This window comes from Dermacentor silvarum, chromosome 8, assembly GCF_013339745.2.
Source record: "Dermacentor silvarum isolate Dsil-2018 chromosome 8, BIME_Dsil_1.4, whole genome shotgun sequence".
Lineage (NCBI taxonomy): Eukaryota > Metazoa > Arthropoda > Arachnida > Ixodida > Ixodidae > Dermacentor > Dermacentor silvarum.
In genome coordinates this window covers 44,802,448-44,825,468 of record NC_051161.1, presented here as the reverse complement: position 1 = coordinate 44,825,468, position 23,021 = coordinate 44,802,448, and the positions used below count along the sequence as shown (strand labels likewise).

Sequence of the window (23,021 nt, the reverse complement as noted above, 5' to 3'; positions counted from 1 at the left end):
ACAGCTGCTTGTAACTCAACTTCACCATATGTGTCCGTGAATGTTTTCCATTTGTTGGCTCAGTATTCCTTCAAGGTGGCAGTGAAATTTCATTATATTGAAATTGTGTATAAACACACTTCTTTATATTGAGGTTCTAAATACATGATGTTTTATGAACAAGAATACAAAGTTAAATACTTGGTTATATAGAGAATATTGAGGTTTAACTGTATCTGTTGGCCATGGGCTTAGGATCTCTTAAAGGCTTACTCGCCTGCGGTCTATTGCCATTAAAGTGCATATCAAATGATGTCTTTCAGTATCTTCATGTGCAAAGATGCTCACTGTAACCCCTACATTTCAGGGTCGGCTCATTTGACAGCACAAGCAGTGTGCTGTCAGCGGATGAAACAGATGGACAAGCTGAGTACTTCAAGTAAGGCCCTGTTCACTTATTGCAATTTTGCTGGCAGTTCTGGTATTTCATTTACGTGTTACTGAAGCATATTATTTTACTGTACTCTCAAATAAAGGCAGTATCGATTTAATTTAGTTATTTAGTTTAAACTGCAGACAAAGTCTGAGCAGGGTGGGCATGTCATAATAAAACAGATAATACAAAGTAAGCAACTGAACAGTAAAGCAAAATGTTTGCTGGAGGCAACTCCAGTCATGTATTGTATGTGGGAAAAAAGAAAAACATGCATGGGTCATTCAGGATGATAGAAATGGTGAGAGTTCTTTAAGGAACAAAGGAACCGTAATCTCAACATAGCGTAACCTACCATCCCGAGTGCAGTTGCAGAAGGAAGGGTTGATGTTCAGTATGCAAGTTAGGTTGAAATTATTTTTGCAATCCGCAGCCGGTACAGCCACTCACTGCCAATGGACATCATGGCTGGACCCAAGGAGCCGACCATCAAGGAGGAGGCTGCTGTTGATGAATACTTGATGATGTCATCACCAGTGGGTTCGTCCTGTTTAGTTACTCATAAGCTGCGACTTGATTTAAATTAGATTGCTGTGGTCCTCAATGTCTACCGCTTTGCACCTTCGAGGTCCCAGACCCAGGATTCTAACCGCGTTTATCACTTTGCAAAGTGTTGTTCTGGAGCTCACTCGACACACATCCTGCCTCTTAGAGGAGTGCAGTGCAACTTACAGTGGTGTGTATATATATATATATATATATATATATATATATATATATACTGTCGCTGACGGATTTTTCAGACTTCAAAAGTTCTCACTTGTTGAGTATTCCGGACGAATTTATGCCCTAAAGTTCGATTTTCCAGACTAAATCGCTCGTTCCGAGCCACACTACCTGTTCTTGGAGGCCACCTTGTTGGATTTTCTGCTGGCTTGCCCAGGCTTCGCTTCCAGTGGCCCGCTCTATAGCCTCCAAGATTGGGAAATGCACATTATCAGACAGCGCGTGCCATACTACAGTCTTGGAGGCCATGCCCGCTCTTCCTTGGCTGACAAAACGCTCTAGGGGACGACACTTTTTCTTTTTCCTTTCTTTTTTTGGTCAACACTATCATCATATTCACTTTGCAAAATTTTCTTTTATATTTTATTATTTTTTTAAAGTTTCGGTTGCTATTTTGCGTGTGGTGAGCGCGCGCTTCGGAGACGTGTGCGGCTTCGCATTTGTGTATATTGGCACCACCTCCTGGGCCTTCGCGAGAGCCAAGTGATGCAAAGCATGACCTCCGCAATCAGCTGCAGCTGCGCGCCGTTGCTGAGTCGTTATGGTGTTAGCAAGATTACACTTCTCCGCTGGGCTATGCGCCGAATGGGACGGCCGAAGCGAACGGCGCGCTGCTGTAGCTGATTGCGGAGGCCACGTGCGAAGTAATGGGGCTCGTTTCTTTCATCTCCATGGCGATCACCGCTAATCCATGGCGATCACCGTCGCGCAATGGCCGTGGCGCGATGGGAGGGAGGGGCGACATTGTGTTGCGGCACCAAGCGTATCTTGAGACTGGGTGCAAGGGGAAATGGCGACTCAATCTCTCATGCGAAAGGAGGAAAGCGGGATGCAGCGCAGGTGGGAGGGGGTGTGGCTTCTACTCTGCCAGCAACTGCATACTTGTACTTTGCGTGGCTGCGGGAGGTCGCGCGCACCATATCTTGAAAGTGATCTGCACACGGCTCCTGCCTTTGTATGCGCTGTGCTTTCACCGCTCAGTTTCCGTTAAAGCGATAGACCGCACGAACCTTCGCTTACTGCTGCTGCTGCGCTTTCTCATGCCAGCGTTTTGATAGCGGTTGTCTGTGGTCATTTAGTGTGATCTATTCGTGTTTACTTGTGCGCGCTGACACCATGCTTGTTAATTCAGTTAGTAAGCGAATGTTTCCAAGTTTATACAGCCGATAAAACTACTATCCTTACTCTGTATAGCTCTCTACTAATTTGCCATCGCAATTGATGCTTCGCCTTTTGGCGGAACTGCGACATTTTTTAAACTTTGACACTCCTTATGCTAGCATATTAAAAAGAATATAGGCTACATTAGCAATAATTTGGAAAAGCAAACTATTTTTTATGAGATGAGGTTAAATGTTGACTGATGCATGTGCCTGTCCTTTTTCTTCTGTGATTTGCAGGCAGCAGTAAAAGTTCCCACTACTCTCGTCCAACAACTCTTGTCAGCAACCCCTGCACGCATCAACAGACAAACATGTCTGAGTCCAGTGACTACCTAAAGATGTCCATGTCTCCAGCATCTAACGTACCTGAAGGAAATGGCAAGTATTATTTAAAATTTACTTTGTGAATGGAGGAAACCGTCGTGCGTCCTTTCTTTCTCATGCATTGTGTAAAGCAAAAAAAAAACTCAGTCAATGTTACATTTTCAGTAAACTTCCATTTCCTGTTTTATTGGGGCTTAGACGCAGCTAATGTTAAGCCTGTTGGCATTTCTTACTGCACATGTTGTCATGCAATGTGAACGCTACACATGTGGGAATGGTGGGGAGAATCGTAGCTGTTTATTGATTGATGTTGGACATAAAGCAAAGCAACACTCAAGTGATTGATAACAGTAGTGGGGAGCATAGTTTGCTGTCATTAAATTCAATAACTCTGCTAGAGTCTGTTCATTATCTATACATGCATTGTCATATTTGCAGAGCAGTCATTAGCATTCATGTCAGTTTGAGAACATAGCGCAGTCTTCACGACAAGCATGCAGTCTGATTGTGCAAGCCCATCTTGCGATTGAAGTGGTGACAACGTCCGCGAAGATTGTGTGTGGGCAGTGAACATGACAATAGCAGCATCTCAATCGAAGTTGTCACCAAAAGTAAAATGAGGCATGGCTCTGCATTTAAATTAATTGTAAAAGTTTGCATAGCTTCTTTTTTCTTTTCTTTTCTTTTCTCTTTTTTTTTTTCACTTTAAATTTTGTTGTCTTCAAGAAACACATCTGTGCCTTGACAGCGCACAAGAGAAACTTTCATGTTTTTAAAAACAACTTGAAATACATGGACAAAGAACAAGACTTTGATGAATGAGAGAGATGTCTGCAAAGCAGCTAATGAAGTAGCTGGCAGAAAACATGAATTAGCCCCGATTAACCGAGTCAACAACAAAAATCTCCCCCGCGGAGCAGAAAAAGCTTGCTTGAGGTTGGCCGGTGGAATTCGGCTTGGGCCACGTTGACTGCTTGTTGATAAGCTCCGGAATTCTCCCCATTCGTGCCTAGGAGACGGCTACATTCCGATGAGCCCTGTCGGGTCAATGAGCTTGAGCAGCTCCATGGAGAAGGCTGCTGCGCCATCGTCGTCGGTCGACACAGGCTACCTGTCCATGGAGCCGCAGGGAGGCGCGGCAAGCAGCTGCACCACCGTGCGGCCGGTGAGCCACGCGAGCTCTTCCTCTCCGACGGTGGTGCACGCAGGCTTCCCCACTGCAGTTCTCTCCGTGCCTCCGTCCGAGTACATGGACATGGCTCCGCTCTCTTCATCGCTACCCAAGTCTGGTGAGTTTAAACGGGAACCCTTAAACAAGAATATTAATGGTACATTCGAGCAGCCTGCTCGAGCTGAATGTTCAGTTACTCCCTGAGCAATTGGAGGCGCCACTTGATCAGAATTCTGTCGGAACTCATTCGCGCTCCCAGCTCGAAGCTGAGAGCACCTACAAGTGCACACACAACTAAGCCTTCCTCTCTTTTTCTGATACGACCATTCTGCCATTTTGAATTGGAAATTCATCAGTTTTGCATTTTGAACACATTGCGAAACTAACATGAGCCAGCGACGTATCGCACCGCAATCGCCAAACTTTGCCGGGACAAAAAAAATTCACAGCTTGTCGTCATCAAGATGCGTGCAAAACACGTGTCAGTGACTCAAATCTGCGTCGGCCAATAGGAACGCTCCTATGTCCACATGGCAGCAGGAACAAATTGCGACGCTAGGTTTTTCATTTACCATTCGCTTATTTTGATGTTATTTCTGCACGGCGAAATACGATGCTGTGGTTATCTGAAGCTCAGATCTCTGCTTGTTACGATGATTGTGAAATTGTTTCGTGCGCTCTGCGGTGCGATGGCACTTCACGATGGCCGATTCCTGACCCGATTTTTGATGGCAGCATACATTTAGAAAAGTGAAATTTTTCCTGCGTATATGTTACTTTCTAATATTTTCTCGCATGATAAAGAAACACCCAAAGATAAAAATTGGACAAAGAATAAGAAATTTTGACTGGTCAACAGATCGAATACCTCATACTATTTCCTGGCGCTCTTTTTCCGTTACTGGCCCATGTGCCATTAAACCCCATTCATCATGATCGAGCGATCAATCGGAGCAGTGGGCGGAATTTCCACCGCCACCCATAGTGGGGAGAACGCTGCTACCTAAGCATTCTCTTTTTCTGGCCACTTTTTCAAAATTCCTAGACTTGGTATGCGTTCGTCTTTTTTGTGCGGTAATTTCATTAGTTTTCTTATTGAACCCCCCTCCCCCCTTTTTTTCTCTTTGTTATTTAGTTGGAGAGAGCTGCACTGACTTCAGTGGCAGCTGGTGCTCAGCGCATAGCCTTCAAGATGTGCCAAGTTCTTCCTCTCCACTTTCAGCTAGCTTAGAGGGTTTTCATTTGGACAAGGTGAGTGGATTGGATTGGTCATTGACGATGTATAGCCGTGCGTAGATGTGTCCACTGGGGTTGGGGACAAGTCTGATGAAGGGTGTGCAGATTTGGTGTCCTTAGAACTTGCATATAATTGCGAAAAGTTATTTCAAGACAATGTTATGTGCAGGCTGTCGGCACTTAATATTGAGCGCAAGTTTCTGATTCCTTTTTATGTTTTCAAAAATAAGTGGTGTCTATATTGCACCCCTCAGCAGCAGTTCCCTTAACGTTATGAAAATGAATCTCGAAAGCAATGCTTTCATGTATTGCAGGCACTGGAAACATTTTTACAACTCCCATGTTTTGAACACCACCTATTCTTAAATGGCTCCATTTGACACTCATGGCAGTTTTACACCTTGCCATTGTAGAGCCAACGCGAGCCAGTGACGATGCCATTGGGCATTGGGAAGGGTTGGTTCGTTAGCTCGCCTGTTGGTGCTTGCGACTCTGAAAACAAATTCGGGGTTCCCACTCGTATTGCTTACGACTATACACTTGTAGACAAATTGCTTCAAAAGTTTTTAGTAGTAAGCCTCCTTTGTAACTGCACATGCTACATAGCCATGTCATTCATGTTGGGAAATATGTAATTCACTAGGGCACACTAAAAAATATTGTTTCCAAAAGTATTATCACACCCCGCGAGCATGTAGTGAGGAGCCCATACTTTACAAATTCTTGGTAAAAAAAAAAGAAAGAAGTGGCATGTCATGTTCCAGCTTCCAAAATTACTGAATGTAGTTGTGATCCAAGTGCAATAGCGTGCAGTTCATCTAGTCAAAAATTTCTAGTGAACCATCTCATATCTTCATATTATTGAAGCACAAACAGAAACACATAGACCAAGACGCAACAAGTGCTGCTTGTGTCTTTGTTTGCGCTTCAATGAAATGATTATGTGTGCCAACTAGCCCAACTGCCCACCCTTCTGCATCTCATGTCTTGCATACATTAAAGAGAAAAGTTGTGCATATCTTTAATGCAGGTCAAGTCCTACTTTTCTCCATCAGAAGATGATTCCGAAGCATTCATCAAGCCTGTGCGGGCTTACTCAATTGGCAGCAGGCAGCAGGTATGTGTGCGCAACATTTTATTCATTGTTATTTACTCTCCCAATGCCCTTATGACCTGCAGCATTCCTGTCATGGATGTGACGGCATGCTGCGAGTGTGTTGTTGACCATGAATTGCGTCTGGTTCCTACAACACATTTAGAGCATTGTAAATAAACTATCATAGTTTTTAGGCAATGCTGTCACATGAACATATTGGCCAAATTTTATTCTTATACATGCAGCTGCAGACCAAAAGTTTTGCTTGAAAAGCTGCCTGCCCTTTTTACTTTACTCTTGAGTCTACCTTTACTTCTTGAGGTATTATTGACATTGCCGGTCTGCATAACCTTATCTGTCTAGCCATAAATAAGGCTTGCATATAGACCTACACCATGTTTGTAAACAGCGGTAGGCACCGTCGATATATTTTAGGCCCTATAGCGACGTCGCGTAGGCTCCGCCCAACGTTTGGCTCCGCCCACGTTCGCCGCCACCGCTTGCACTCGTGGATGGGGCATTTTTTTTAATGGGGTGGGAGAGCTAAAACCGCGATTTCACTATGAAGCACACAGTAATGGGGGCGCCGGATTAAGTTTGACTACGTGAGACTCTTTAATGTGCACCCAATGCACGTTCTTGCATCTCGCCCCCATCGGGATACGGCCGAACGAGACGCTAGGCCTAGCTCGTTGACTGCCGCAGTGACGGCCGACAGCACTTGCGGCCTGGCCTGCTGCTCATCATTGTGCGCTTATTTTTGACAACACGATTAATATGGGCTTAAATGAATCGGTTTTGTCGGTGTCGTTGGTGTGAATAACAAACGAAACTTAGTACTTGCAAGCCAGCCGAGCCCCCTGCTGAGACGGCCGGTGCTTCGGTTTCCGTCTGCGAGACGAAATGCCGTCGGGTCGTTGCTCCGGATCACACCAATGGTTTAGTACTGGGCGCTGCTTTACGAAACACGCGCAAATTCGAGATAGCTTTTCTATTAAGAACTATTTTATGTTAAAAACAAGCTGTAGCCGATTTCTACGTCGCCGTGAGCGGCGATAGAAGCGATCGCCTCGGTGATGGGACCGGCAAGGTACCGGCCCTACGGCGCCGCCGCCTGTGTAGGCCCGCGCAATGTGAGCTAGCTGTTGTACGTGGCCGTCCGATCGCTCCAACTCTCTACTAACACTGTACATTTTGTTTCGCGCTCGAAATTTAACTGACACGTTTAGGCGCAATTATGACTTCCACACTGCAATAAACGCAGCTGTGACCCTGCTGCCTGCGTATGTGAACGTGTAATAGGATATTTACACTGCTGGTGGCTCAATTCTTTGAGATGAAAACAAATTCGAATGTGACGTGTTTTGTGGGGCATCTGCTCGCTCGACCTACATTCAAGGCTAATCCTAATCTAGCTTTCCAACAGTGCGGCAAGCAATTATAATGGCACGCTAATAAGGATCCTAAGATCATATATGATCCTAAGATCGTAACGATCCTAAGATCGGCTAATGCACGCCAATCAAAATAAAAGAGAAGCTTAATGGTTACGAAATGTTTTGCGCATAATGGATGATCTGGTATCATAATCCAACTTTCGCTTTTTACCGCGGCGGCCCATTGCTTGCGACTGTTTTCATCAACAGGAAACCTATGAAAACTTTAGCCTCGCGTATTTCGACGCAACTCAGCTCATCCACATACTGCGTTTCTTTCATTGTAAAATCGTAGAATAAAGACCTCACAGATGGAACTGCACAACCACCCGCGAAACCCAGCGGCTGCTGTGGTAGGCGCGACACGGGCGGCGGCTCAGCGGCGGAGTGCCTACCAAGCGAAACTAAATTCCGACGACAGCGCCACCGCATTTTCGTGACATAGCGCCGTGGTGTAGGTCTATAGCCATAGATGTTTGCTGTAGAACAACTCTATACTTATTGGCAGTCTTGCAGAAATTGCATACAAACTTTCTGTGGTAGCTCTGTTGCTATGGCATTCTGCTGCTGAGCCCAAGGTCAGGGGTTCGATTCCTTGCCGCCATGCTAATACCCCGATAGTGGTGAGACGTGAAAATGCTTGTGTACCAAGCGTTGCGTGTATGTAAATTACCTCAGGATGTTAAAATTTATCCCGAGCTTTCCATTACGGCAGTTCTTGTAGCCCCCTGTATTGCTTGGGAGAATAGCATGAGTCACTAGCAATTAAATGCAGCATGTCCTGAAGGGTTAAATTTAATGGTAATCTTGCGTATAAATAAATTATATTCGTGGAGATGCTGTTTCAGGTTACTGTAGAACCTTGTCTTATGTTCCCGTTTTATGCAATTTTCTGGATTGTGCGCACACCAAAGTCATGCAGTGTACTTACGCTTTTTCTTTACCTGTTTCTGCATTCATAGGTGACGCAGTTCACCAGTAAGATTGATATTGTGCCTTGTTCAGTAGAACCTCGTTGATACAATTCCATTACGTACAATTTCGCGGCGCCAATGTTCGGGATTGAGAATGCAAAAACCAATTCATATGTTCCTTTAAAACACAATCTCTCGGCACGAACATTCAGCACATCAGTAAACTGCAATGGTATGATAAGTTTTCCGGCTGCTAGATCCCATGTAAACAAGAAAAAGCGCAAGGCGCATGCAATCAAGAACAGCAGCCGCTTGCCGATGCAGCCTCCCGCCGATGCAGCCTCGCTACAATTCTCACCTGCCAGTTTTTCGTAAAAACGCTGGCACGCGCGCACTTGGCTTCTTATTCCGGTACGTGCAAATCTCCTTCTGAGTCACGGCATGCCGCATTCACAGCTGTCGCCACCAACCCTATTGCGATATAAACATATTTACCTATCTATTTCACAGTGCTTAGTGCCATCGAAAGCGGTGTACTGCACGCTTTTAATAGGCGATAACCTAAACGCGCTGCTACCCGTCACTGTCTTTAAATAACTGCGAAATAGGAAAACGACCACGTGCATCTTGGGTTTCGTGGGCCCCATGTGCTCAGAGCGCGTGCGCGGAGTGGGCGTGTCAAAACTTCCTGCAAAAATGCCCTGATCGAAGAAGCTGCTGACTCGGCACAAACGCAAGCTTGCCGAAACCACAACGACGACAATGCACTTCTTGGGCCGCTCATGCCGCAACTGCTCAGTGCATGTCAGCGTCTCGTGCTTGATTGGTTTGCGCAACACTTCGCATTACACAGATGTCAACTATAGTTGACTCTGCCAAATTTTTTAGTGACTTAGAGTCATCCTGGCTTGTGTCTTTTTTTTTTTCTTTTTTCAATAACGTATTGGCGAGATTCTACTGTATTAACCGAAGAATGTGTATCATGACTGACAGAAGCCATGTCAACATGAAAGAGCGTAAGATTGGGCGAGTTGGTATTCCATGTCTTGTACTTAATAGCGCATAAAAAGGGACGAGGCACAGATGGACGACGCGGACACAGCGCTAACTTCCAACAATCTTGTCGTTTTGTTAGGAGCGCTGTGTCCGCGTCGTCCATCTGTGCCTCGTCCCTTTTTATGTGCTATTAAGTACAAGCCATGTCAACAGACAAGTGTGCCAAACCTAGATGCTCCAGAAGGAAGCAGACACGGCTCACGTTACATCATGGCTGCTTTTCTGCCACGAAGCTCGTGTCCCATAAGATGTGCAGTGCCGACACATTTTGTCGCAGTTGTGAAGACTCTACCACATGCTTCTCACAAATAAAATGATGACATTTAGCAAGTACTTGTGAATGTTGGGAAACACTTGTAGGATACCTGAACTTAGTAGTACTAAAGTTGATGCCAAACCTGGCGTTGTGGACATTATTGCGAATGATACAGGGCAAAATTTGACTTGTAGCTATACGGCTTGGTGTGATGGTTTGCTCATAAAGAAATAAACAAGAGTGCCGTGCTTAATTCTTTAGGCTGCGATCCCAGGAAAGTATCAAGCCAGTGTATCATGACATAACCGTCCATTTCATGGATACTGGAACCAAGACTGGCTCCTAGAAACAAGTACATACTATCTTAGTAAATAATCTATGGCGCTCTGGCGCTCGCCAGTCTTTTTTTTTTTTTTGGTTTAGAGGGCTTAGACCTTCAATTGGCATAAAAATAATGGCGAAGTCATGTCAGTACTCAATTTAAAAATAGCATTAACCTTCATATTTGATGCCCATTTAGCACTACTCTGTGTGGATGAACAGCCGTTTTGTCTGCTTATGTAATTTACTCTCCTGCTACCCTTCTTCTGGCAGGTCAAGAAGACCTCCTTCGCAGGCCACCTAGAGCAGTCTCGCGTCCGTGCATATTCAGTGGGAAGCCAGGTGGCGCCAACTGCCATGCGGCGTCGCATGAAGAAAGACACCGACGCTGATGTGAATGCCATGCAGCGACTGGAGGGTCAGAAGTCGTCCAGTGTGCCCACTCTGCAAGAGGATGCCTCCCACCAGGCACCGCGGGCACTCAACTACAACGAGGACCTCATGGAGATCAACTATGACCGTAGTGACCTCGGTCAGGGCAGTAGCACAACCTCTGTGACAGATAAGAGCAGTGTCCTGCCTCCTACCAGCACGAAACAACCCGAAGCGTCCGAGGCTGTCAGAAAGCTAAGCACAGCTAGCACTCCAAGCACCACCAAGACGTTTGACGACTACATGCTGATGACTGGCTCAGAGTCCAGTGCCGGTGGGGGCAGTAGCGGCTACCAGCACTCACTCACTAGCCCCACCAGCTCGAACCAACCAGAGAGGAAGGTGAGTGTCTCTTCGAGTGGCAAGCAGCGGAAGGAAGACTTGGGTAAAGAGAACCACCCTGGAGGTCGGAGCAGCAGCTATACTGGTGTTGTGCGGAGGAGCTCTACCACACAGCAGGCCCTCAGGGAGGACAACACCGTGCCTGTGTCCAGTCCGCCACCATCAAATGGGCTGAACCAGCCTAAGACCGATAACGACTACGTTGCTACGGAGATGACCAAGAAGGGTGTGGCATTTCTCAGCACATCAAACGGCACAGTTTCCAAGGGAAAGCCTGGTTTGTCTTACCACATGGGAGTGCCTCCACTGACGACCACGTCGCTGCGTCCCGCTTCACCTGAGAGCCAGCAGCTGGGAGAGTACGTCAACCTGGACCTGAGCAAGACCATGAAGTGGACACAGCCTGTGAAGATGCCAGTGTCCAGTGGCGATACGACACCGACGGCATCCAGTGCCAATGGATCCTCTTCGTGGAGCAGCAGCCCAAAGCTACCAGCCGAGAGCTCCAGCGGCTTTGCCAGGCCGGCACCACTTGCTGTTGCAGAGTCATCGTACGTGCAGCTACGAGGTCTCGCAGACCCATCTGTCGGTGCAGCACCCCAGCAGGTGCCACCTGAGGCCAACTACGAAAACATTTCTCTCAAAGGAGGTGCCGCCGAGGCGCCCGCTGAACGAGTGCTCAATTACGCGTCGCTGGATCTTGCGCCACCCAGCGGTGAAGACGGAGCGCCGGGTGCCGTGCAGCGCTCGCCGCGTGCCGCCGCCACCACCCCCGTGGACCCAGACACTGAGGAAGGGCCCACTTTTTCCTATGCGGAAATAGACTTCACCAAATCTGAGGGACTGCGCAATGTTTCCGGTTACCGTTCGTGAAGGCCCCCTTTTTGTAGTCAGTCCTGCTATGTTTTTTTTTTTTTTCTCTCATTCTTTTTTTTGACTCACTAGTCAAGTACTGGAGCTTCTAGGTGATGATCAGGGCAACCTGTCACTTGGGGTTTAGGTGGTACAGAAAGGGAACTCTGCGGTGACAGACAGTGGGACTGGTCCACTTCCTCGGCGGGGAGGTGACTTGTGTGCATGGCATGCATGCCTGCCTGCTCATAAGATGCTGCTATACTATAAACAGCGTGTGGTTGATCCTTATGTTTTTTCAGAGTGTAATGTAAATTGAGAATGTGTGCAAGTGTGTGTGCGTGTGTTGCTCTTGGTCGCAGTAGTGTAGACTCCCCATTTTCATTTTGACCCGAGTAGCTATGTGCGTGTACAGGAGTGCATTTTGTGAATTATTCCGGGTAGCAAGCACCAAATCTGCGGCACGCCATGACGTGTATAGACATGCTGCTCGAATATCACTGACTACAGGCGTTATTGGTTCTGTATGTATGTACTGTGTGTATATGTGCATATCCACCTTAGGTGTCCGAGCTTTAAAAAAAAATGTGGGTGTGTTCTATATGTATATGGGTATGTAAATTTGTTCTTTGTTCTTTTGTGATCTATACCTGTTGTATATGAAGTGGCATTCATTGCAAGGGAGAGTGAAATAGGAAGACCAGGCCTAGAGATGTGGCCAGAGATGTCAGGCTTGAACTGTTGGTGGTGTGGCCCCTTTTTTTTCTTCCCTTCTTTATTAAGTTTTTTTGTTTTCCTTTCTAAACTCTAAAACAATAAACAAAAGATGTGTCTTGGTTACACTGTTGGAAGCTTGATGCTAAGGGGAAGTGAAAAAAGGCCAGGATACTTGAACACTTTGCTGGAGAGGTGCAAAACTCTTGTTCTTGCACATTATTAAACTTTGTCGTTTTGTTAGGAGCTGTGATCCCTTGCTTTCTCACTGAAAAGTTGAAATAAGAAATTGGCGAAGGTGTCGAAATCATCGCTTAATGGGAAAGGTGTGGCATCACCAAGTAGCTGCTACCGTAATCTTAAGTGCTCTTGTTGGTGTGAGGGACGGAAATGTTATGGCAGCCATTTTTCTGTCCAGTGCCTAATTGACACACTTGTCGCATTACGTTGCGATTTAACATTTTAGAGGGCTTGTCATCGAGAGAGAAAAATAAAGAGCCACTGGTGTTCAGTTTTCTCATGGGGGAAGTGCCGTTTCAAACAGCTTTGAAAGTGCCTGTAACTTTTGATGTGGCATTCCTGTTTCCCGATCTACGCTGGTGACCGGTTAAAATGCTTAAGGTAGTTTTGGTTCATTGCACCTGTCACCTTCACTTGGATCTAGAGGTGTTCACTGCTTGTGCTCATGATTTTTTTTCCCCCCTTACATGCTGTTGTTACACGTGTCCTCTTTGTCTGGATGAATCTTGTGGCCACATCTGACGTATTCACTTTCGCTGTGTTAGCATGTTTTTTCTCCCTCCTTTTAATATTTCTTGTCTGTTTGTTTTCCTGAATGTAACGCAGACTAGGATTTGCAGGAAGGTTTAGTCAATGGTCACAAGAGGGCGCCAGGAGATAATGTCTCTTGCCACAGCGTTCAGGACAGACACCACGTGCAACTCCGCACCTCTCCTGTCCTTAAAGAATTGCCAAGAGCTCCCTGGTGGAGCAGCGTCCTTTTCTTGTTTTTTCTTCCTGTAGGCTGCATTTGTGTTGAGTTAAATGTAAGGATCGTGTAATCCAATTTTCAGAATTGGGTTCTCACCCACATTGTTGCTTGCTGTGGCAGGTGTTGTTAAATGTATTCTGGTGCTTACACACTTACACGGACACACTGAGAAAAAAATATATATATATGGCTGCGGTGCTTTTTCGAAGGCACAACTCTATTTTGTTGGCCGGACTTCTCAGCGACAGTCAGTCGCATAAGGTTAAAAAAAAGACAAAAACCCTACCTTGGAGCTAAAAGTGGACTTCAAGCTACCAAGCTACCTAGCCTGAAAGTTTCAAAGATGTACATAACTGTGATGTGGGCCGTGTGTCTCCCTTGTGAGTGCACCAGTGACTGGCGTGTTGTAAAAGGAAAGTGTTGTGAATGGTTGCGAGTTTCCGTGGAAGAATCGTCAGTCGAGAGGTGTCGCTTCATCCGTCAAGACCTACGCAGGCCTCGAGTTGCCACACTCTCGCCATTGTGTCGACGATGGCATGTGCACAGCCATTCGAGAAGCATCTTTCAACCACTCACTTGTGCTTGCTGCATTGCTCTTGCAGATGACTTCGTTGCGAGGGTCTAAATCTGAAAGTGTTGTTTTTCATGAAGCCATTGTTTGGTAAGTTATGCACAAGTGCCGCCGCATTGAAAAATATCCTGTGTTGTAGTCGAGCATTGGCAATTCGTTTGAGACGTCAAGAAAAAAATGCAACTCGACTGACACTGCAGTGTCAGGCTGTCTGTCACATTCGCCAAAATGTAGCGTCTAAGAATTCGCTTGCGAATTGTAGCACGGCCATTTGAACTGGCATAGGAATGCACTCAAAGGTATTGCTATTGACGCTCGTGGCAAAGTGGCAAGCTGGAATATGACTAATTGTGACAGTGTTTCACAGGAGGCTTTTATCATTAAGTTGTTTGTTTTCCTTGCACGCAAAATTCTTCACACTTTTCCCAATGTCCATGTCTTTCAAGCATGTTTCCGCTTGCCAAAGAGCCTGCAGCGTCATTAGCACTGCCATCTCGTCACGAATTGACCCCGGCGCCTCGTCTGGCGAGTGTCAAAGGTAATGCCTACGTGTGTTGCAGAGGTATCAAGGGAATTGACCTCTGATTGATACTTTATTTATGTACAAATGAATGGCCTTTAGCATTTACAATGTGAACAAACCAACCCTCCCCCCCCCCCCCTCCCTCTTCCCACCCCCAGGCATCGGTGCATTGCAGCTTGTGGCACATTGTAGCCTATGGTTTGGAGGTGTGTGCGTGCTTGACATCTATGCGATTGTTGTCATTGGACGGGAGCTGCTCCTTTCTGTTGCTCTAGCCAAATAAAAGCTCTTTGAATGTGCAGCACAAGGATGCCTGGTCATTATCACTATATTGCTCTCATGCCATAGAGTTCCTTACAAGAATTACCAAGTGTGATAAATGCGGCAAGGAGGTTAGAACCCAAAAGCGCGAAGATTAGACGACGTATCATTCCTATGGTAGTTGAATAATGTCAACCAGGGTTAGCTCTAGCACTAACTTTTTGTAGAAAACCCAGCCTATCAGTCTTGGTGCTTGCTAGGGTATGTTATTTCTGATAGGAAGCACCTGCAAACCTAGGGAAAAGGAAAGAGCTTTATAAGACTGACACATACACCGTAAAAAAAGTTATATCTTCCTAGCTGCAATATCTTGCAGCTAAGCAGCTGCTGAGTTGGACACATGCTTCAAGCTGTTCGAAATCGCTTTTCAAAGTTGACTTTCTCATTATAATAATGTCGGTCGCCTTTAGCATAATGGTTAGTGTCCGGCTTCAGCCAAAGATATTTGTAGTATTTAAAGCCAAAAGGCTGAAACTTGCTTTCTGCCAGGCATTTCTAGAACCTAGGGCTTGAACCTGGAGCCTTGATGGCTGTGGTGCGAACCATTTAGAAAAACAACAAGAATACTGGTATGGCTTCGTCGCTTGATCTGGCTTCATCTAGCTGCTCAATGAAAATTATAGTTTAAAGAAGCCTGTCGTTGGTGGCTGTGGACGTGCCACATTGCATCGCTTAGTGACACTGAAAAGAAAATATCCCTACTGCCTTGCCCAGTTTTCAAGAAATTCAAGCAGCTGTCGCACTCGGCCACGCTGCAAGTTTCCAGCACGGCTTGCAAACACGCCACTTCACAAAGCAAATTTATTTTTAAGAAGTCTTTGGGTCCTTGAATCTCTTCCAAATTCAAGAATTTTCAAGGAGGTGCACAAACCCTGATGCTAGAAAAAAAAAATAGAATTTATGTTCTATTAGGAACATTTCTTCACAAATGTAGTGAAGAGTTATCCAATGCTCAGTGTTGACCTCTTGCTAAATTAAGGGCATTAGAAAACAATACTGAAAGACAGACCAAGTTGTATAATGCAGTTTGAAAGTATGTATGTAACCACGTAATTACTGTCCCTGAAACCATACAACATGGATAAGCCTGCCCGCTTCTCTTATTTACGACCTCTTATCGCACAATGGATAGTTGTAGCCTATTTAAACAACTTCCACACTGCTGTCACAGAACAAATAACTGTACATAAAGTTGGCATTTGCTCCACAAGACTTCTCATTGTGGAGTTAAACAAGTTACAGTACCTGCACTCCGAAAACGAGACACAAGAAAGCGACGTACTCGTCAGAAAGTTTGTGCGCATTTCGAGTGCGTTGCTCCTGAATAACTATGTGGGTAAATTTGTTTTTAATGTGTTAGCATTGGAAATGTCAAAGTGGTAGAGGATGGGAGAGCTTAGAAGAGCGTATATATATTTATATGTATATAGTGCAAGTGACAGGCTCTGCTCCGGACCACCGTCGGTTGCACTTCGCTCCTCGAAGAGGCAGGACGTGTCAAGCGAGCTCCTGAACAACCCTTTGCAATGTGGTGAACGCAGGGAATGGATCATGGATCTGCGTTGACCTTCAGGACTCAATAATGTTCTCCATACCATATCATGGATCTGAGACCTCAAAGAGGAGAGAGGGAGAGAATAAACTTTAATCAAAAGAGCACGCGAGCATAGGTAGCTCCTCCACTCTGCAGTGGGTAGTCCCCTCAGTCCAGGAGTCCAGCGGCCTTAGCTGCCCTTCTCGCTCGGTTGACCCGGTTGAGCTGGTCCGTCGAGTCGGAGCTGGACAGCGCTGCCTCCCATTGCAGTGTGGTGGGGTGTGTTATGGGTGTGAGCTGTGGTGTGTTTGCGCAAGCCCATACCATGTGGTAAAGTGTTGCACATTGATCACAGTGTGGACATTTATAGGAATACAGCGCAGGGTGTATGGCGTGGTAAAGACTCAAATGTGGATATGTGTTTGGAGTTTTCGCCATATTACGGCTTCCTCTCGCATCAGAGCATTATGCGGTGGGGGTAGTGTTCTTCGTGAAAAGCGATGGTGTTGTAGGATGTGCGTGTAGGTTAATGATATGGGCTCTGGTTGGAACTGCTCGGCGCGGTCATCTCGCGGCTCCCGGTGTGCATGCGCACGGGCGTAGGCGTGTGCCTGCTGATTGCCGCGTAAGGACTCATGCCCCGAAGTCCACAAGATTTGTATGTATGGTGGCAGCTGGTGTGCTCCATTCAGAATGCGATGTGCGGAAATTTTGGCCCTGGAATAATTTCTGCATGCCGTCCGAGAGTCTGTCAGAACTATTACGCAATCCCAGTGCGGTCTCGTCGTGATGGCTAACACTATCGCTAGTTCCTCTGCCTCCGCAGCGCTCACTCTGGAAACCGACGACGCATTTATTTCGGTCCCGTGATTGTCGACTACGCTGGTGACGAATGCAGTGCTTCTTGCGGTGCCGGCCGCGTCTACGTACAAGACATTGGGGTGGTTTCCATACTTTCTCGCGAGCGCCTGCGCTCGAGCTTGTCTCCGTCCTTTGTGGAAGTTTGGGTGCATGTTCCCGGGAATCGGTGAGAGGAGTGATGTAATGGCCTAACACATTTTCCCTCGCATTTACTGCTAGATCACCTCTGAATCTTTTTTTTTTTTTTTGGCTTTAGCTTAAATTGTGCAATAAGCAATACTACCGTATTTACTCCATTCTCCGGCAACCTCAATTGCAACGAGCACCTGATTTTTTTCTAGCCAGAAATGGAAACTGCAGTGCCCTTGATTGCAACAAGTGCCCCAATTTTCATAATCCCAAAAAGTGCAATAAACTTAATTTTTCCCTCATATTTTCATGGTAAGAGAAAAATAGCAATTTGTTCCGACTAGGGAAAAGGAAATTTACAACTCTGAGGTCAGTGGAGGTGTGATTTGGACATCGGGTATAGGTGGTGTCCAGTGATGACAAACTTGGGGCACTTGCAGGAGCTTCCAGATCCCGTAGTATGGCAAAGCACAACCTTAGAAGTTGAAAGGTGGGATTAAATATTGGGGGTGGGATTTGGATACAACATATTGCAGTTTTTCATTGAATTCTAACAAGCATGTCATATTTTAGTGGATATATTAACAAAAAATAAGTACATATTTGCGTCGAGTAAATACAGCACTTTTTCCATATTCATGAAAAAGGCCGTAGCATTACAAACTGCGGTTTAGAAAATGTGAAAGAATCTGTCATGGTGACTCAGCAGCTGCAGTACTGTCCTGCTGCGTGCGTATGAGTTTGCGGTTTTGTTTTCTGGTTCTGGCAGATGCATTCCGACAGGTGCAAAATGCAAGAAACACTCCTGTGCCGTGCATATTAGGTGGTAAAATTGGTCCAGAGCCCTTCACTAGGGCATCCATTGCAGCCCACTGCGCAGCCTCGGGACGTTAAACCCCGCAATTTAATTTAAACAGAAAATGTCAAAGGGGGCACTGAACAACCCTTTAAGCTTCGTTAACACAGTCCCTAGGTACAGTGCAGAGCTGCAAAAATCAGAGCCAAGTTATGACATCCTCTCCGGTGCATAGGACATGCATGCGGATCTTGACGCTGTCCAACTCCTAAAAATAGGCACAGCTCCTTGCCAGATTTGCGTCTGCTAATTGATGTCAGGCTGCAGATGCCCGCCATTGACGGAGCAGAATAAACAGTTTGGAAGGTGATACAAGATGGAGAGATTGCAATGTGCTCAGTGGCTGCGTCAGGAGGCAAATGAGTCATGAAGCAGACACTTGACCGCCACTAAGTTGGCCTAGCCAGGTATGCGCACTGGCAGTTGTCCCAAAGTTTGAGAGGGTGACTGTTCCCCATGGTGGGATATGAAGAGTTAAAGGGGAACTGAAGTTGTAAATGTCACACTTCTTGTTGCTCTGCTGGTATTTGCCCTTGCCAAGAAGTTATTTCAGGAACATACTCCTTGCGAGGCACGCTACTCACTCCAAGGTTATACACATGCTTGACAGAGTGTCTTAGGGACCCTTTAACTTCCCGCAAGCTACCCTAGTCATCAATGGCAAGGAAGCTTTGACAAGATTTGAGAATTGGTGTATGCTTCTAGATTGAGCCCCATGTCCTGGCACTGAGTCATTCAGAAGGCTAATAAGAGTTATGCACCAGAGCGTTCCTGGAGTAATAACAACTGTGACATCCTGAAACTTAACGAACAGGATAACAGACAGAGTGTAGCCTGCATTTTAGAATCACAGGTGGTTCTGCACAAAATGAAAGCACAGCTTTAACGTAGATGAGCTTCATGTCAGGCAGGCGACTCTGATGATAATGATTCAAGAGAAAACCAAATCTGCATAGGTATTTGTGAATACATTCAACGTAATAAATACACAACACTGAAATGATGAATGGCGTCAAACTTTTTCGTACAAGTTTCACGTAACGTTCGTCCGTGACGATAAAATGTGACCAGTTAGTGAAAGGCAGGTATTCATTTTAAAGATGACTAGAACAATTGTTACAACAACCCAGGCACGTACAAAGGTTATGGGCAGACCCGGAAAAGAGAAATACGAATCCGCCCTGCTCGGTTGAAATCACTAAAAACCTCACAGCACTGCACCCAGCTACCAAGGAGCACAGCTGCGATCATTGCAAGTTCTAAAGACTCCAGACATGTCGGTTATTTCACCGAAACCATCCCTGTCGAAACGGTGTCACGCACTCGCTATGCGCATACGTTCCGTTTGGGACCAGCAGCCGATGTTCACAACATTCACGATGTTCGTGCGTAAATAGATTTTCATCTGGCCGGCTGATTCCCACCATCAGAGAGCTTGTAGCGGAGAGATCTGTCATGCCGTCACTCAGTCCGTCGTCCGAACACACAACTTCGGCCGTCACCACACCACCGCGAATCTCAGCCGTCAGCCGACGTTCGATCGATGCGATCCAACAAAATTGTAGATGAGGTGAACTTATAATCCGGACGTCCTGAAGCTAAGCAGTTCGACGGCACCGTCTCCCCAGAGAGTGGGTCAGCTCTGAGATATCAGATGCACGAGCACATTGCACGAGACGCCGAGTAGAAGAATCCACAGCGGCAGCGCCACAAACACCCACGGGAAGCTGGAAGTGTACTGCAGTCTCGTGCAGAGGCATATCTGGAAGGCAGATTTCAGGAGTAAGCAGCACAGGGCCCACAACCTGCGGCGTATCTCGCGCGAGTTCTCGCGTCGCCGCTTGCACGACTTCATGAGGCGTATGGTTAGGTAAAGGAAAAGCTTGATGTCAAACGCCCACATAGGAACGAACACGATGAACCAATTCCAGTCGGTCTTCTCGTCCAACCTCAGCGCGAGCAGAACGAGAAAGACGGTGAACAGGAACCACGCAAGTAGAACCTTGTGAAGCACTGCCATTTTCGATCAAAGCCTTCGCTTCTCGGCAGCCGAAAACGACCGACATCGACAGTAGCGCCAGCAAAATGCTCAAGAAAAATGGGAGAAAAAGAGAAAGAAAGAAGGTTGCGGCAAATGCTAAATGCGTTTACTATTCGCATTAAAAAAATATTTTGTTCAAGTCACTTAAATGTAGGCAGAGGTTTGGCAAATCTCGATAGAATCAGCTCTCGTTTTCTGAACAAACTTGCAATGCATGCCGGGCAGGGCGCGTCTCTGGGCGCGTGGTTCAAAGTTCAACTGGTTGGTTCTTTATTCTATGTCAGTGCGGCACAACGTGCAGTCAGGGGCGGCGCCAGAGGGGGGCGTGGGGGGCCGGCAGCCCCCCCCCCCCCCCCCCCCCGGAATTTTCGCCTGCCCCCCCAAGAGCGCCGAAAAGCTGACCCAAGGTAGGCGGTATGAGACAAAATGTCACTTTTGATGTCTTACAACTTGGAGGCAGATGCATGAGAGCAGTGCTGCTTACAAAGAACCGTCTTGCTTTAGCATAACAATTTATTATACAAAATTTCTGGTCACAAGTAATTACCCTCTCGCTTGTGATAGAATAGGTGCTTGAAATACAGCGCGAACTGCTGCAATAAGATAAAAATGGTTCCAACGGTTCTAAATAGATTTAAAAATAAGCTACCCTTCTTCGTTGTTCGGTCTGCTTGCGTGAACCGGCAAGTTCGTGCCTCGGATGCAATACGCTCTTTTTCAGGTGCCTTCCGCTCACAGGCCTCTTCGGCAGAGAATAAGCTTCGCCCTGCTGAGGTCGCATAACCGCGAGTGCTGTGTAACCGAAGGCAGCGCACGTATACCACGCGGGATACACGTGTCGTCTTTATGCGTCGCATAAGCGGCAGAACACAAGCACAGCAAACAGTGTCGGCTCGAAACCATATATGTTCACATATGGAGACGGTTTCAATGCCTTTTTATGCGAACTCCGCTCGGCTACTGGGCAGAGTTGAACCTTGACCATGCGGAGATCCCAGTCACATCGCTGAAGTGCATAAGCTAGCGTTTCACGAACTGCACAAGCTAGGAGTTTTCGCCGTGACGATACCGGAATCGTCATCATCTTGCGAGCGCACGTTTTGGTGCCTTCGAAGATTGAAGACTTATCTTCGCAGCAAGATGACGAATAACCGGCTGAGCGACTTAGCTGGGCTTGCGGTCGAACTATCTCTTGCCAATAAGATATATATTCAGCGTGTTCTCGACATGTTGATGCTGCGCACAGTAATCGACGTATACGTCTGCACTAGTGGGCCGGTATAGTGATACCCCATCGTATCTCTGCGGTGTTTTCGCGGCAAAATTGTGCGTTCACGGGCGTAGGACCCAAACGTGCACCGGTATCAGAACACCCGCTTCAACATCGAATAAATTCCGGCCATGTTTTGTATTTTACTGTCACAGCGCAGGCACTAACATCTGTGGTTGTGCCGAAACCTTTAAAATTAAATTATGGGGCTTTGCGTGCCAAAACCACGATCTGATTATGAGGCACGCCGTAGTGGGGGACTCCGGAAAACTTGGACCACCTGGGGTTCTTTAACGTGCACCTAAATCTAAGTACACGGGTGTTTTCGCACTTCGCCCCCATCGAAATGCGGCCGCCGTGGCCGGGATTCGATCCCGCGACCTCGTGCTCAGCAGCCCAACGCCAGCCGAAACTTTTGAGCACTTCATCTGTCCCCATCATCGCTTTGAAAGACACTCCATAGGGTGCTGTCCGAGGCGACGTCTGTGCCCTAGCTAGTGTAGTGAACCTGGCTAATATAATATATTTGCGTTTGTGAAACCTGCTGTAGTGCATGGCCAAAACTGACACTGACTGACATGCCTACTGCGTCCTCTATTTTTGCAGTTCTATCTTCTATTTGCTTTTGTTATTTCCCGTATATCTCCTTGTTATTATTTTCTTATTTCCGGCGTTTGGAACCGCCACAAGGGTGCTTAAATTTAGATTTTTGTAATCTAGCGCGTCTTTACCAAAGTAGGAATTGATATGCACATTGCTTAGTGGTGTTCTCTCTCTCCTGCTGTGAAATTACGTACTCTTTTGAAGCTATATTGTGATCTAGATAACTGATGTTATTTTGTTGCTGCTGGGTACCTGTTTTTTTTTTCTTTTTCATTACTTGATACTGTTTTTTATGTGTGTGCTGTATGATGTACTATACAAATTTTCATTTTCTTAGCAAGAGCACTGCTGTGTACATGTGCCAATTTTTAGTTTATATCTTACTGCGTTGCTGGAATAGCCTATTCAGACTGATGTATTCAGAACGCCTTCAGCCCGTTCAAGCTGTTGTTAAATGATTTTAGACATCAAGCAATGTGTATCCGCATCGCAACCCTGTTGTGCTCTCGGACGAGTGTGTTGAACATACCTAAATAAATGTTCGCTTTTTTTTTTTTTCACCTGCTTTCATTCTTAAATGACGCAAAGAAAGCACGCCGAATAACTACAAAGTTCGGATAGTTCAACTTAAAAAATATAAGAAAATAAGAAACACGTTCAGAAATAGTAGGGAGGAATTGTAATGCACAGAAGCGTTGGGCTGAGCAATGATTGACATCTTTTGAACATGCGCAGCCTGGATATCTACTACGTTGCACTTATCTGAGCAGAACACCGTGTATGTTTACTGGAGTCTTGAGCGACTGAACG

General features: G+C 46.2%; 2 protein-coding genes across 5 annotated transcripts in view; one reads left to right on the top strand and one right to left on the bottom strand.

The window, feature by feature from the left end:
• The window catches only part of LOC119461122 (insulin receptor substrate 1-like), a 38,689-nt gene extending 23,792 nt beyond the window's left edge, over positions 1 to 14,897 (top strand). For 3 of the 4 annotated variants that reach the window (XM_037722320.2, XM_049671759.1, XM_049671757.1), the window contains 7 exons: positions 347 to 418; positions 846 to 952; positions 2,599 to 2,739; positions 3,699 to 3,974; positions 4,992 to 5,107; positions 6,123 to 6,209; positions 10,445 to 14,897. In XM_037722320.2, the coding sequence (XP_037578248.1) occupies positions 347 to 418; positions 846 to 952; positions 2,599 to 2,739; positions 3,699 to 3,974; positions 4,992 to 5,107; positions 6,123 to 6,209; positions 10,445 to 11,818 (2,173 nt within the window). In that variant the 3' untranslated portion in view covers positions 11,819 to 14,897. Of the gene's footprint in view, positions 1 to 346; positions 419 to 845; positions 957 to 2,598; positions 2,740 to 3,698; positions 3,975 to 4,991; positions 5,108 to 6,122; positions 6,210 to 10,444 lie in introns of all 4 variants that reach the window. The other variant, XM_049671758.1, reaches the window with a different exon arrangement.
• A 5,036-nt stretch (positions 14,898 to 19,933) lies between these two features.
• LOC119462106 (transmembrane protein 60) lies at positions 19,934 to 20,317 on the bottom strand. Its single transcript, XM_037723452.1, has one exon. It carries the CDS (start codon positions 20,315 to 20,317, stop codon positions 19,934 to 19,936), a length of 384 nt encoding a protein of 127 aa, XP_037579380.1.
• Between the last annotated feature and the right edge of the window lie 2,704 nt (positions 20,318 to 23,021).

Bases quoted from the DNA above. Each gene is read 5' to 3' on its own strand.
- LOC119462106 (XM_037723452.1), bottom strand. From the start codon at position 20,317: ATGGCAGTGCTTCACAAGGTTCTACTTGCGTGGTTCCTGTTCACCGTC.